Genomic DNA, 15,912 nt, shown 5'->3' with positions numbered 1-15,912 from the left:
CTAATAAAGTGCTCGGTGAGTGTACAGTGAATTCATAAAGTATTCAAATCCCTTCATTTTTTCACGTTTTGTTATGTTGTAGCCTTATGTTAAAATGCATAAAAAAAAATATATCTCCATACCCCATAATGACAAAGCAAAAAACTGATTTTTGATAACTTTGCAAATTTATTAAAAGGAAAAAAACTGATATCACATTGGTATAAGTAATCAGACCCTTAACTCAGTACTTAGTTGAAGCACCTTTGGCAGCAATTATAGCTTCAAGTCTTTTTGGGTATGATGCGACATGCTTTGTACACCTGGATTTGGGGATTATCTGCCATTCTTCCCTGCAGATCCTCTCAAGCTCTGTCAGGTTGGATGGGGACCGTCGGTGGACAGCCATTTTAAGGTCTCTCCAGAGATTTTCTATTGGGTTCCAGTCTGGCCTCTGGCTGGGCCACTAAAGGACATTCACAGAGTTGTACCTAAGCCCCTCTTGCATTGTCTTAGCTGTGTGCTTAGGGTCATTGTCCTGTTATAAGGTGAATATTCAGCCCAGTCTGAGGTCCTGAGTGCACTGGACCAGGTTTTCATTAAGGATATTTCTGTGTTTTGCTACGTTCAGCTTTCCTTCAACCCTAACCAGTCCCCCAGTCCCTGCCAGTGAAAAACACCCCCACAGCATGATGCTGCCACCACCATTCTTCACTGTTTGGATGGTGTTGCACAGGTGATGAGCGGTGCCTGGTGTCCTCCAGACATGATACTTGGAATTGAGGCCAAGCAGTTCAATCTTTGTTTCATCAGACCAGAGAATCTTGCTGCTCACAGTCTGAGAGTCCTTTAGGTGCTTTTTTGCAAATTCTAAGTGGGCTTTCATGTGTCTTGCTCTAAGGAGAGTCTTCCGTCTGGCCACTTTGCATAAAGCCTAGATCAGTGGAGTGTTGCAGTAATGGTTGTCCTCCTGCAAGTTTCTCCCATCTCCACACATGATCTCTGGTGCTCAACCAGAGTGACCATTGTGTTCTTGGTCACCTCTCTTAACAAGGCCCATCTCCCCTGATTGCTTAGTTTGGCTGGGCGGCCAGTTCTAGGAAGAGACCTGGTTGTTCCAAACTTCTTCCATTTAAGAATTATGGAGGCCACTGTGCTCTTGGGAACCTTTAATGCAGCTGAAATTTTTTTGTAGCCTTCCCCAGATCTGTGTCTCTCACAATTCTGTCTCTGAACTCTGCAGGCAGTTCCTTTGACCTCATGGCTTGGTTTTTGCTCTGATATGCATTTTCAGCTGTGAGACCTTATATAGACTGGTGTGTGCTTTTCCAAATCATGTCCAATCAATTGAGTTTGCCACAGGTGTACTCCAATCAAAGTGTAGAAACATCTCAAAGATGATCCAGAGAAATGGGATGCACTTGAGCTAAATTTCAAGTGTCATAGCAAAGGGTTTGAATACTTATGTCAATGTGATATTTCAGTTTTTCAAAAATCAAAAATCTGGTTTTTGCTTTGTCATTATGGGTTATGGAGTGTAGATTGACGTAAAGGAAAATATAATTTAAAGCATTTTACCATAAGGCTGCAACATAACAAAATGTGAAAAAATGAAGGGGTCTGAATATTTATGAATGCATTGTATATTTACATAAATATATACAGTGTGTGTGTGTATATATATATATATATATATATATATATATATATATATATATATGAATGTGGGCAGTTGGTGTAATTTATTCCATTACCCTAACATGGCTAATGCTAATTAAGTACTCTCACATATGACAATCTTCACAGAGGCTCCATTATAGTGATTGCTTGAGACTTGCTGGCAAATGTTATGTAAAGCTTACTAATTGAATAGGGTAGGGTTAGAATGGAGACAAAGGGTGTGGTTTAGCACAATGCACAGCCATATACATTCTTGTGCGATGAAGGACATGAGATAAGCTTGTTCTTATAAAAGTTTGAAATGGAGCATTAGCTGTAGATCAGTTTCTCATATGCCATCTTACAGTCATAAGTCAGAAGCAGAAATGACAGCTGATAAAGATTTACACACCTCTCTGAATTAAACAGTAATGAGGCTTGATTTGACATATTGCCTAATTGGCCTTGTCATCATCTTCTTTTCCTTAGAAGTTTAAAAAGGTCATTGGTTTGTAGCAGTGCTGCTATTTAGAGCGAGAAAGACAAATATGATTTTGTTTATGGCTAATACCGACACAGATTATTTTCTGATTAACAGTTTTTATTTAATTGTTTTTGCTATTGACACACAAAAAAGTTATCATTAGAAATATAAATTAATATAACAATATAAAACATAATTTTCATTATGAATGTTCAATAATGATAATAATTGTTGCTGTTATTTTTAAGTGTAAGCTTGAAAATTATTTTCTGTTATGTTGAGTAATTTATGCAAACAATATCTTAAGTTATTTGGCCTTTGAATATTGTTATTTTCTGTTTCCTTATGTATGTTGGCTGCTTTTCTTTAAAGACCCTTTCTTTAAATGGTGTTAATTATCGGTAGACCTAATATTCAAGAATAGCTAACAGAGTAGAAAAGTGTGAATATCTGTAAAAAAAAAAATATCGGTCAGATCTATTTTCGGTATCTGTAGTGCTATTTTCTTAGACTATATGTCGTATATGTACATTTGTATTTTTTGTGGTTCCTTTTTATGTGATAACATATCTTGCCATGTTAATGGATGATTGTACAACATTTAGTTCCTCTGGTCCTCTAATTTGATTGGACAGGTGGCATTCCAATAGTGCTGATATTAAGTATATCAGCTCTGGGATGCTTCACTGTTTGTATCACTCCTGTTTGTATTAAAGCAATGTCACACCATTAATTGTATTTATGTATACAATTTCCGACTGTGTTTATGTATGAAGGGGAAAAACCAAAGTGCATTGTAACATGCAGATGTTTAATAGGTGGTGGGCACACAGCAAAAGAATGGCTCTAAGGGAGTAGGGGAATAGATGAGGGATGGAGCGCTGGCATTTTGACAGTTGCAGATTCGCTTTGTGCTGGAATATATTGCCAGAGGACACTGAGAAAGAGAGAGAGCAAGTGAGGAGGTTGTTTCGGGGAGAGATTCTCCACTGTGAGAGTGCCACACTTGGTTAGACTGTAACCCACTCCACTGCGTGGATGTTACTGTGTGGAGAGCTGAGTTGCTGCTGCCTCATTTTTGTAGATATATTGGAATGTCAAAGCAGCCGACTGGACAATTCCTTGCAGAACAGCAGACTTGATTTATTTAACAATCTGGAAGTATTTTTATTTGCTGTGTTCTACTCATGAATGTTTTGGATGTTCTGGAATACTCACAGTGAAACTTGATTTTTGTAGCTTGTATTTAGTCTTTTATGAGGTAAGTTTTGCACTTTTTGTGTACCTTTTCAGTGTTCAGTGTTGCCCTGGTGAAAATCAGTCATTGTTGAATGCAGTATGATGTTTTGTAATCTAGAGGTTGCAGTTATTAATTCATTTTTGTCCACACTGTAGTGGGGTTGTGATCGTTCTCAGCTTATTCATGCCCTTCAAAATACCTCAAGTGGCCACAGAAACCAAACACTAGGTGTTATAGAATGTATTAGAAGTACTACAATAGAAGTACTATTATTTAGAAGTAGGGCTAACTCTGTTGGAAAGATCAACTTTAAACCAGGTTGATTTAGCTGGTTTCCCAGCCTTACCCGGCCAACAAGTGCCCAAAACCCCTCTAAAACCAGCAAGGCTGGGACACTGGCTTAAGCACCTTAGACTGGTTTAGGCTGGGGGGTTTTCCAGCAGGGAGGGCACCTGGTTTATAATATTCAAAACATATGGACTCATTCTCTTGGCTGAAGACAAAAAAGGCAGATGGGGTGAAGCACCTGCTTTGGGACATTTTGTGTCATTGTTCTTGTGTTTTGTGGTGTAGATCAAACTCAGGGCTAGTAAGCGTAAAGTTGGTAGCACTTTATTTGTACTGCTAGTACTGTAGTACTGTTCTAAACATATGTACTATATAATTACAACAACTACAGTAATTACTAGGTAGTAACCCTAATCCTAACCCCAGCCCTAACCTTAATCCAAAGTAAAGGGTTAGTTCACCCAAAAATTTAAATTCTCTCATCATTTGCTCACCCTTATGCCATCCCAGATGTGGATGACTTTCTTTCATCTGCTGAACACAAAAAAGCTCTGTAGGTCCGTATAATGCAAGTGAAAGGGTGCCAAAATTTTAATGCTCCAAAATCCACATAAGGGCCAAATAAAAATACTCCAGACGAAATCAGAATATATGGTTAAATCCATATATTCTGAAGTGATTTGAAAGGTGTGGGTGAGAAACAGATCAATATTGAAGTCCATTTTTATTATAAATTCTCCTCCTTGCTCAGTCAATCTCCACTTTAACTTTCACTTTCACATTCTTCTTGTGATTTTGGTGATTCATATTCTTCATGCATATCGCTCCCTACTGGGCAGGGAAAGAATGTATGATAAAAAAAAAAAGACTTAAATATTGATCTGTTTCTCACCTACACCTATCATATCATGTCTGAACACATGGATTTAACCACTGGAGTCATATGGATTACCTTTATGCTCCCTTTATGTGGATTTTGGAACTAAAAAATGTTGGCACCCATTCACTTGCATGTGAGGACCAACAAAGCTGAGATATTCTTCTAAAAATCTTCATTTGTGTTCTGCAGAAGATAAAAATTCAACCACATTGGGGATGCCAGGAAGGTGAGTAAATTATAATTTTTGGGTGAACTGTATCTAAGTTCATGTAGTTACCTAATATTACTCAGTACTTTCTTGTAAGTATTGTGAAAGTACACGCACTGTAAAATAAAGTGCAACCGTAAAGTTGTTGGTTCAGACCCTGCAAGGCAAGAGAAATAACCATTGCACCCTTGAGAAATTCATTCTGAAATGCATTTGACAACCCATTTACTCCTGTTATATTAAATAAATCAGGGTAAAACATGGAATTGAATGAGAAAAAATGTTGGACAGGACTTGGGTACATTTATCGAGAATTTATTAAATTAAGAAAAGTGGTCTCTATATGGCAGGTGGGTTGGAGGGATGGGTTGAAAATAAGTAAAATTAAGCTGATAAGGAAAGTCAAAGCAAAATAAGGAAAGAGGCAAAGCAAATGATTAAGAAAAAAAAAATATATATATCTTTGAAATAATGTGCATTGAAGAATTGTTCAAAATAAGACCAGGAATGTATATTAAGAAAGTAAATATGGTCAATTTTGATTTCATGTCTCTAAATGCAGGTTGCTCAAGGGGATTGTCCATTTAATAAGTTAATGGAAACAAAATTCACTGGCCCTAGTGCCGATTAAATAAATATTATTTTCGAATTCACAAAACGACAATTATATATTTCTTGTACGTAATTAATTCAGTCCACAAAGTTAGTCATGTTACATGTCACCTATCATGTACATGAACAATTACTCAATAACGTAAGCATTGCCCCAAAAGGGCAAGTGACAATACTGTCAGCTGGCCTATTGCTCTCACATATATATTGTTGAGCACTCATATTATACTATACTAGCCATGTGTGCAAGCTAGGTAAAACAGGGAAAGCACAGAGCACTAGTGATGAGAACCGATTAACTTGAGCTATGTCTAATGTCTCATAGCCCTTCACAGAAGTACAAATCTGACCTAAAAACTAGGCTCAACTTGGCTGAGTTATTAGAATGTATTCTTATTAGAATTTCTGGGGCATGTATCTGTCTGTAGGTTGGAATAATAAATTAGGCAAGAATTTAAAATATTATGATACCTCTGCTATCTGCAAAATGACTGTCACAGAAATTAGTTCACAATCTCATTTAATTCCAGTAGGTCTAATGAGGCCTTTTTATCCACATATCAGTAATAACCTCATTGGTCTGCAGGGCCGTCCTTCAAAGTGTATAATTATTCGTTTTTGCCAGATCTACTCTTATCATGTGAATGCACAACTCAACCCTTTAGAGTGGTTTTGGACAAAGGTTAGATGTTGGGTGGATGTGTTGAGGTGACTTAGGAATGTGTAATAGGAATATATGAGTTGTGACTTTGGAAATTTAGAGTTTTCATTATGATTTTGTATGTGCATAACATAGAGTTATGCCTTTATTGTAGTGTCCAGTAATAGGTGTCATAGATTTTAATTGGGTTCAGAACTATGGCTAATTGATTTATTAGTTGTTTTAACTTGGAATAGTTCTAAAGGAATAGTTCACCCAAAAATACAAATGCTGCCATCACCTCCTCATGCTCATGTTATTCCAAATCAGTATGGAGAAAAGAGATGTTAGACAGAATGTTAGTCTTCATTACCATTCACTTCACTTACTGTGGAGTCTATGTTAAAAAAGCTGAAAGTGAATGTTTGTTAACATTCTGCCTAACATTTCCTTTCGTGTTCCATAGAAGGAAAAAAAGAAAATCGTAAGGGTTTGGAACAACATGAGGGCGAGTAAATGATGACAGAGCTTTCATTTAATTTTATTGTTTGCTGTCCCTGACATGCATTTTAGCCTATTGCAGTTACATGGCAGGCAGCCAAAAAGTGCCCTTAAAAAGTGCCGACCTAAATGCTCATTGCTGGAGTCACAGTAAAGATCATGTTAGCCATTAAATGCTTTTGGAGAATAACAAAGAGGACCGTCTCTGAATTTTAATGACTGCCTGGTAGGATTTTTTGTCCCGCAAGCACATATGATGGAAATCTGTGTTCTGTCCTTTTGATGGCCCACAATTTTACTTTAATTATAAACCTGGTTTTTTTCTGCATATAAATGATCTCAGAACATTATGTTGAGAAAAGACATTTAAAATTGTGACACCATATGAATGTTTTCTAATGTTGTACATTTGCCTGGCTAGTAAGGAACAAGTCCGTTAGCTAACTGTATAAAAGGCCAACATTAGTGTGACAGGGAAAATGTTTAATGAGTTCTGAGGAAATGTTGCTTTGGTATGAGTGGTTTTGTTATTTGTTTTATTAATTAAACAACACATCAAATTGCTTCTATTTTTGTGGGATAATTATGAGTACATAATACATAAAATTGACAATCGTAATGACATACAGCAACAGCCATTATAGCCTTCTAGAACAATATTTTCTTAAAACCCATAAATAATGACAAGGGAGAGAAACTAAACAGCCTAGTTTACCCAGACGAGACTAGCTAACATTTTGCTCTGACTGGCAGGAAACAGGGTGAAGCTGCTATTAAACCCGGCAGGTTCTGCTTAACAATCATGATGCACAGTGAATACAGCTGGCCTGTCACCCTCCCTATGTTGTAACCATTGCTGTTAGAATGTGACAGGCAGGAAGTAAATGTGTTTAGCTTTTTGTGTGGAATATGCCCCACCAGTTTGGTAGTCTTGAACCTAATCAATTCTACAACAGTGTACTGTAACAAGATTATAGCTTATAAGTTTTCATTTGAACACATGATTACATATCCCTTTTTTTAACACTTATGGTTTATGCTTTTTGTGCTTTACTGAACTATGGCAGTGCTGTTTTTTAATTGCTTGGAGTGTGTTTAAATGGAAAGGTTAATTAGTAAGCTAAGGCCAGCTTTACAAAATCACACCTTTTTCCAAAGTGACAGATGATTTCGCCTAGAATCCACTCTCTTGTTTGACTTGTGATATCCCCAGATGCCACTAAGGGGTTTCTGTCACAATTCCATAATCCATTTGCTCTCTGTGGTACTTCTTCACTACATGGCAGAGATCCAAGCGTGCTCACTCTTACCCTCTTCCTGTAATGGGCGTGGTTTTACTTGGGTTTGTGTGTGTGAGAAAAAGATGGTAATATGGAGTGAAAAATCAGCCCTGCTCTATAGATTGACTGTCATTCACTTCTTTTACCTTTAGCTTTATGTTTCAACAAAGTCTGCATTAGTATAATTTATAGATTATGTACAGTCTTAATGATTTTGAATGAGCTTGAAAAAATCAGTAGGGCTGTCAATCACTTAAAATATTTGATCATAATTAACCACAGTTTGTTTTCTGAGTTAAGGTGTTAATTAATTCAGTTTCAAGACAACTAAAACTAGGCCTATGTATAATTATTTGTTTGGTATTTTGTTTGGAGGACGTTCATAACATTAAACTGTAATAATGGCAAATTGAATAAATGTGTTAGTGTTAAACGCTGATCATTTAATACGTTAACATGCAAATTATGACAGCTCTATTGAGTTCCCATGTGTTATAGATGGATTATACATGAAGATCTTTGCAACCTCCATTATGTTACAAAATAAACATGTGAAATTAATATTAATCATTGCATGTCGTTATTCTCAAATATCAGGTGGGCCTGAGGCTCTGTTTGATCTTGAACTGAAAAGTGCTGCCTTGTGTACTATAGGTGAAATGCAACAGCTCTGTAATCACATGCACCAGAACATCAAGGTTCTGGTGAGTACCTGAGGCACATCTGATTCTAAGGGATGTTATCACGGAACCATTCCAGTGAGCATGGTGAAACAAGTGCGTTGGGCGAACTTCAGCCAAAAATGTCTAAGAAAAGAGAGCTTGGCAAGAAGAGGACCCAGAGTCCTAAGGTCAGTCACGGCCTACGCAAGAAGATTCAGAGATTCCTCCAGAACTCAGGGGAGTTCACCATCAATGACTCCCAGAGCTCTCCTGTGGAGATAGAAAATGACATGTTCATCTGTGGCATAAAGAGAGACCCTTCTAGACATGAGAGTAGTCCCTCAACTCAACGTAGTTTTGTGGGTCATACTAAAACCTCCAAGAAAACCTTCATTGGGCAGGTGGAGCTTAACAGTGAGGGTAATATCAGGATCCCATGCATCAATGGACCTACATTGGAGCCTGCAGACCAAACAGAAGACAGTTGCTCTGGCTATGTAGGTAGAAGAGGTGCCATGAATAACAAACAAAGCCGAATTAAGAACACAGAGGAAGGTGAGAAAAAAGAAAGTGGCTCAAGCACCATAGTGGAGCACATCTTGAAGGAGCTGCAGGGGATTAATAAAATCCAGGAGGAGATCTCAGACTTGAGGCAATACCTGACGTCTGTGAGTGGCTCGGTGGATGAGGTGTCCTGTTGTGTAGATGCTGTGTTGATGGAAATCGAGGAGCTGTACTCGGTTGGTGCTGTAGGCCATCTGTCACCTCGAAGACTTGTGGCTCATCAAAGGAGCCCTGGTAGGCAGAATCCTGGTACTGTCTCCCAAAGCAGAAATAATAGCCCAATAGGAAAGCATAGAAAATTGGATAAGAATGAAGGGAGACCTCTCATGACCAGACCTAATATGTCAGGGTGGGACACAAAAACTAATTATCAAGATGCAACTCAAAGAGACAAATTACCAAACCCTGAGATTTCTGAGAACTACCATGAACCCTCCTCCAGAGTTAAGAAGTCCGACTACAGTCATCTTGAGCAAGTTTATGGGCATGAGTTTATAAGTACTAGCTCCCTGTCATTAGGTCATAGTTCCAACAGTCGAGATCAAGATGTTAGTGTTTATTTTAGGGAGGCTGTCCAACAAAGTAGCAATTGGAGATGTTCAGAAATGCAGCTGAGCATGAGTGGAGAGGGTAGTTGGAGTGAAAACACTGGATGGAGTGAAGAGGATTACTGCTCTTGCCAGAACAGTGCAGACGAAATGGAAAATAATGGGCATCCAGATGCCTGGTACAGGTACAGTGGTGGAGAGACCAGCAGCACACCAGGTCATTCGTCACGGAGCAGCTCGGAACACCTCTCCCTACTGTTTGGAAACCACAATGACTCACCATCAAGTTCATCCAGTGTTGTAGATTGGAGACATCCCAAAAAACAGACTGTGAGTGATGTTGGATGTGACTGTGCATCGAATTGCATGTATTCCCGAAGTTCAGGATACCACACGATAGACGCCTATGCTTATGAATCATTTAGCGGGCCGTCCCGAAGCCTTAGTTGCTCAACCGTTGGAATGACAGACTGTGATGTCAGTTGCCAGAATCTACACTCTTCTTGCGAGCATTGCCTCTGTGAAGAACATTTCGATGTGGAGTGGCCAGAAGGGGTTTCTGAAGATCAGTATGATCCAGATTACTCTGAGAACACCGACACAGAGGATTCACAGCCACCTACTCTAGGGTATGATGTTGCAAAGATGAGCAGAGCCATGCTAACCTTCCAGTCAGCTCTAAGGGGAGCCCTGACGAAGCTTGACACACCTGAACCCCAGTGTCTAAATGAGGACATCAAGTCTATTGTCTCAAGTCCTTGCAAATCAAATGAACTTGAAGTGGTAGGCACGACCATTGGCGAATCAAAGTTAGACAATATTGTAGCTACTGACAGTAGGACTTTAGACCTCAGTGAGTCACCCCGAAAGAAGGGTGACAAAAGTGAGCTGGAATTACGAACCCTACTATGCAATTCTCAATTTTTTGAGCCTCTAGTTTCTACTCCAAGCACTCTCTCCCCTTCTCATACTCCAACTGAATACTGTTCAGTGGACCACTCCGATACCATAGAGGAACCTTTGCCAGATCCAATACTTTTCAATTCACAGTGTATTCCAGAGCTCAGCCCAAAACATTTGGACCCCAGTTCAGGGAGCATTGAGTGTTATCCTGACAAAGTGGCATCTGGCTCAGGTAATATTGAAATAAGCCCAGAGGGAACCAATTTTGGATTACTGGAGACAGATGTTGATGCGAAACAGGCGGGGTGTAGAGTTGACAGTGAACCAGCCCTCGTAGACCCTCACCACCAGAAGTGCCTTGCCAATATTCAACGAGTTCTCAAAGAGAAGAGACATCGACATAGACTGTCCCGGATTGCCAATGCCTCAAAGAACACATTCTCTGAGGAAGAACTTAAGCAAGGTACAATTTTATTATGGGTCACCAACCAAAAATCTATCTAAAGTTTTGTGTGTAGTTACTGAGTTACATTTGTCATTCAGCTTAACTACATTACCTACTGTTTCTGTGAATCTGTATCACACCAAATCTACTGTTTTTTCTTTCTTTTTTCCCTTTATCCTACTCTGTCTTACAGAGGGAAGCAGGGAAGATGATCAGGTTATGATTATGTTTTGGTCAATTCCCATTATTGTTTTTTATTTTATTTTGTTTATTTATTTATTCCCAATATTGACAACGTTTTGTTCATCCATTCTGTTTGAATGTGCATTCTTTATTGCAACATAAAATATGTGTATGAGGTTGCCCTCTACATGTACTTCATTTTCTGCATCTTCTGTCATACACAGAAGAGCTCTAATTAAACATTCAATGCTTTTTGTCCTTTTATGTTTTTATGTGTTATTTTGCTTCTCTTTTGTTATGCTTTGATTCATGTAATGTGCCATGTTTTTAAATTCATTGGAAATACTAGTCTTGGTCTTGTTGTATTGTTGCCTTTTAAAGCAATGGAAACACCACATGCCTTGGGGAACCCAGAATGGCCAGCTGGATAATCTGTATATTCATTTATGCGAGGATGGATGTTGCCATTAATGGTTTAGCATAGATGACATACACAGTGACAGTTTACTAAAAGTTTGTCATTTTTGGCATTAAGGGATCTGACAAAAAGTTTTTATACAAATTTTGCATACCCCAGTACCAGTATTGGAAAATGAAATGTTGCATTTTTGCATCACTCCTAAAAAAGCTTATTTAGTTCCATCATTATGATTTATGGGCAGCTTCATTGATTTTAATGGGAGCAATTTAGTTTTGTTCTGTCACTTTGCACTGCTTACTTTTCAGTGTAGACTCATGCACACTGTAGACCTACATGTTATGGGGAAGGAAGAGGTTTTCAGTTGTATTTGTCAGTAAATAAATTAAAAAGGAAAGTAACATGCATGACTTTAGTATTATAGTCTAAATTAAAATAATTAAGTACTTGTTACTTACAGAAAACACATTAACATCCCCAACTCTGATCAGTAGGCTACATTAATCCCTGGTCTGTTTTCAACTGTTAGTCTCTTTTATTTATCCCCGAAGCGCCATATGTTACACTGTTCATTTGTATTTTGCAGTTACAAAATTTGAAAAAACATGATCTGAGAGGCAGAAATTGCTTTTCAATAGTATTCTGAAGATTTGCTGTTTGTCCACCTGAAGTAGTTATACAGAAAGCTTATAACAAACTGTATTAAGGGTTAATACGTTTAAATTAGCTAGCAAGTTTTGAGAGTTCTGTATTCCAGAAGTTTTAAAAGTTGATTTTTAATTTCCCTTTTGTTTTCAATTCATATCCTGCTCTGATCTCATGAGTTGCATGTCAGTCATTTAGATCAGATTTTCAAGAATTTCTGCCTATGAGGATGTCATCCTCAATATAAAGTCTTGGTTGGCTTGTTTTGGTTTGCATTGTCATGCATTTTGGTGAAACTCAACCAATCCTTTGTCCTCGTCATTTATTTTAGGTCTTGTTTAGGTTTTATTTTTTTGAGTCAAATGTTGTTTTTGGCTGCCCCCTCACGGTAATTATTCTAAACTGTTCTTTTGATGCCATAGGGCAAAGAAAATGGAGATAACTCCAGACATGCTTGGATTAAAGCTGGGTAAGTTTATCATTGAACTCTATTGATAATAAACAGTGAGCCTGTGACTTTTTGTAACTTTAATTTCTTAGTTTTTGTTTAACTATCGGTGTGTCATTAACTATTAATGAATGTGTTATATAATTATTTATTCATTATTAATGATTAATTATGAATATGTTTTCCTGTTAATGTATTAATTATTAAGCATGGAAAGTACTCCTTTACAAAGTGTTGATATCCACAGAAATGGCAGTGGAATATTTGGAATTGACAGTATGCCAGATCTACGGAAGAAGAAAGCCATTCCCCTGGTTAGCGATGTGGTAAGTGCTTATTTAAGCTTTTTGTGTGGTCTGTCTTACAGTACAATGAAGAACAGAGCTACCTGTGTTTTTATAACTCTCCTCAACATGGTGTTATTCCACAATGGCAACAAATTACGCTCCAAGTCCAGTCTTTCTAAAAATGTTCTTGCTTGATCATCAATGAAATATTAAGTCAACAATTTCAGGAAAATATTTCTGGATTTAAATCACTCCTTACAAAAAATGCCTATTTAAACAATTCCCAGTATCATTAGTGATATAAAGGACTAGCATTATACCTTTTAGTTCTGACTCAAAAAATATGAAGTCATTGTAAATAATAAAATAAAAAAATAATTCTTAACCCTCTCTTCTCCCCATGAAAAACCTAAAATTAAACCTCTACAACTCTCTTGAACGCATTCACGCTGCATGGTCAGGCTATGGTAAGTTTTTAGAATACCCCTCAGATGAGACCGAACCTACTTTTTGTTTGTATATATCAAGTCTGATTAGACAATATTGTAACAATGTGATCAGTATTGCTCTAATAGTATGCAAATACATGGGTAGAAAAATTGTCACAATTACTTGTGAAATTAATTGAGGTACATTATGATAAAACAATGTTTAATTGTTAAACATTCCATGCATGTACAGTGAACTATCTGCTGTTTGAAAGAATATTATAATTTGTTATTTAAATACATTCTCATAAAATTAAAATAGATACGTTATGATATTAATTGTAGATAAATAACTAAGTGAACATGACAATATGTCCTGCAGAACCTTCTTTTTTAATAGGAAATTTGTCAACACAAGTGTTTTTATGTTTGCCAGACCATCTTATTGGGTCTTTAGCATGCAGTGCAACATTTTATACATAATGAATGTATTTGCAAACAATTAGAATCTTACTTGATATACTGTACAAGCAAAAACAAAACACTCAACCTATCCACTGGTTTACTTTTAATTAGTTTACTTGCTTTTCCTCCTACATGCATTGACATGTGTGGGCCATTATTGTCAAAAATGGCTTTTTACAAGGAGCTGTTACATTACATTTAACAGGGTGTTTTGGATGCTTCAGATCATACCCAGGCTTACTAGTGGTGGTTTGATTTAATTTCTTCCTTAACCCCTCGTCCCCTAACTGCACATTCATTTTAGTTTGCCTTTTGATTTCTGGGACTCCCATACTGTAGTTACCAACCATAGTTTATGAGTTCTTGGTTGTTGTTCTTTGGTTTAGATGTTTGTTATTGGCATCCAGATTTCTACACCTTGTTTTCATCATCTGTTTCACCAGGGGTGTTTTACAGGGATTTTGCAATGTTTTCCACTGTTCTAACATCTGTACTTTCTATCATAGTCTCTGGTTCAGGCCAGGAAGGCAGGTATTGCATCTGCAATGGCCTCACGCTCCTCCATAAAAGATGAGGAACTGGTTAGTATAATTGTCTAGTTGTCTCAGACCATACTGTGTCCAGACATTTAATTGGGAAGTCACTCTTCATATAGTTTCTCTTGAAAAGTTAAGTTTAAGATTTAAGTTTAAATTCTACAGTGGAGTCTAAAACTCAGAGACCACAAGTGAAAATGCTTGTATTTGCATATTTTTATTTAATAATTAAATCTTAACAATTTAAGTGCTTATTTGATTATTGACCTAAAAATAGTGCAGAATCTTAAATATTTCTTATTTATTTTACATTGTTTTCTTGTTTTAAATTGTTCAAAATCACAAATACTGTATTTTTTTTATTTGTATATTTTTTTTATTTAAAAAAATTTAAAAAAAATATTTTTCTCCCCAATTTTGGAATGACCAATTCCCACTACTTAGTAGGTCCTCGTGGTGGCGCAATTACTCACCTCAATCCGGGTGGCAAAGGACAAGTCTCCGTTGCCTCCGCTTCTGAGACAGTCAATCCGCACATCTTATCATGTGGCTCGATGTGTATGATACCGCGGAGACTCACAGCATGTGGAGGTTCATGCTACTCTCTGCGATCCACTCACAACTTACCACGCGCCCCATTGAGAGCGAGAACCACTAATTGCGGCCACGAGGAGGTTACCCCATGTGATCCAACCCTCCCTAGCAACCGGGCCAATTTGGTTGCTTAGGAGACCTGGCTGGAGTCACTCAGCACGCCCTGAATTCGAACTCGCGACTCCAGAGGTGGTAGTCAGCATCAATATTTGCTGAGCTACCCAGGCCCCCTAAAAACTTTATTTTTAAATTCCAGATTTTCATTATGTTCTCAGACTTATGACACTGTATTTTTTATTACTTGAAGTAAACACAGCATCAGTAATCCAATCAGGCATAATCCAATTTCATAATAAACCTGAATATAATTTTAGCTCTATTATTTTTTTTTTTTTTTTTTTTTTTATAAATACTTATCATCTTTTAAACTTTATCTCTCACTTCTGCAGAAGAATCATGTGTATAAGAAAACGCTACAAGCTTTAATCTACCCCATCTCCTGTACCACGCCTCACAACTTTGAGGTGTGGACGGCCACCACACCCACCTACTGCTATGAGTGTGAGGGGCTTCTGTGGGGTATCGCGCGGCAGGGCATGCGCTGCACAGAATGTGGCGTCAAGTGTCATGAGAAGTGCCAAGAGTTGCTCAATGCCGACTGCTTGCAGCGTAAGTACATTACGTATACATTATTGCATTTGGCGGATGCTTTTATCCAAAGCAACTAATGCTTCTAAGGTGCATTCAAGGTATACATTTTATCAGTAGGCTATTTGTGTTACCTGGGAATCAAACCTATGACCTGGGTGTTGCTAGCACCATGCTCCTGTTGAGCTACATTTGAGTGAAAGATGGATTGTGAATAGATCACTGATTCTTGAGACACGGGACAAAACAGGCTACAGAAGTGCAAAAATAAGTTGATGTATTATAAATTAATAATGTAATGAAGTATTCACTAATATTAAATATTCACAATATTCGCATTTCCACAGTTTTTCTTTGCTTATCGATC

The 15,912-nt window shown here is 37.6% G+C and overlaps 2 protein-coding genes across 2 annotated transcripts in view; one reads left to right on the top strand and one right to left on the bottom strand.

Annotated features, from left to right (window-relative positions):
* The window catches only part of LOC127432784 (14-3-3 protein gamma-like), a 678,408-nt gene that overhangs the window by 480,518 nt on the left and 181,978 nt on the right, over nt 1–15,912 (bottom strand). The window lies entirely within an intron of this gene.
* Nucleotides 1–15,912, top strand: part of LOC127432732 (protein unc-13 homolog B-like) — a 145,201-nt gene that overhangs the window by 68,728 nt on the left and 60,561 nt on the right. The window contains exons 11-14 of the mRNA XM_051684109.1: nt 12,562–12,608; nt 12,835–12,913; nt 14,274–14,348; nt 15,347–15,566. Of these exons, the coding sequence (XP_051540069.1) occupies nt 12,562–12,608; nt 12,835–12,913; nt 14,274–14,348; nt 15,347–15,566 (421 nt within the window). The remainder of the gene's footprint in view (nt 1–12,561; nt 12,609–12,834; nt 12,914–14,273; nt 14,349–15,346; nt 15,567–15,912) is intronic.

The sequence above is a fragment of the Myxocyprinus asiaticus genome, chromosome 42 (genome assembly GCF_019703515.2).
Source record: "Myxocyprinus asiaticus isolate MX2 ecotype Aquarium Trade chromosome 42, UBuf_Myxa_2, whole genome shotgun sequence".
Classification (NCBI taxonomy): domain Eukaryota; kingdom Metazoa; phylum Chordata; class Actinopteri; order Cypriniformes; family Catostomidae; genus Myxocyprinus; species Myxocyprinus asiaticus.
This window is presented reverse-complemented; position numbering and strand designations above follow the sequence as displayed.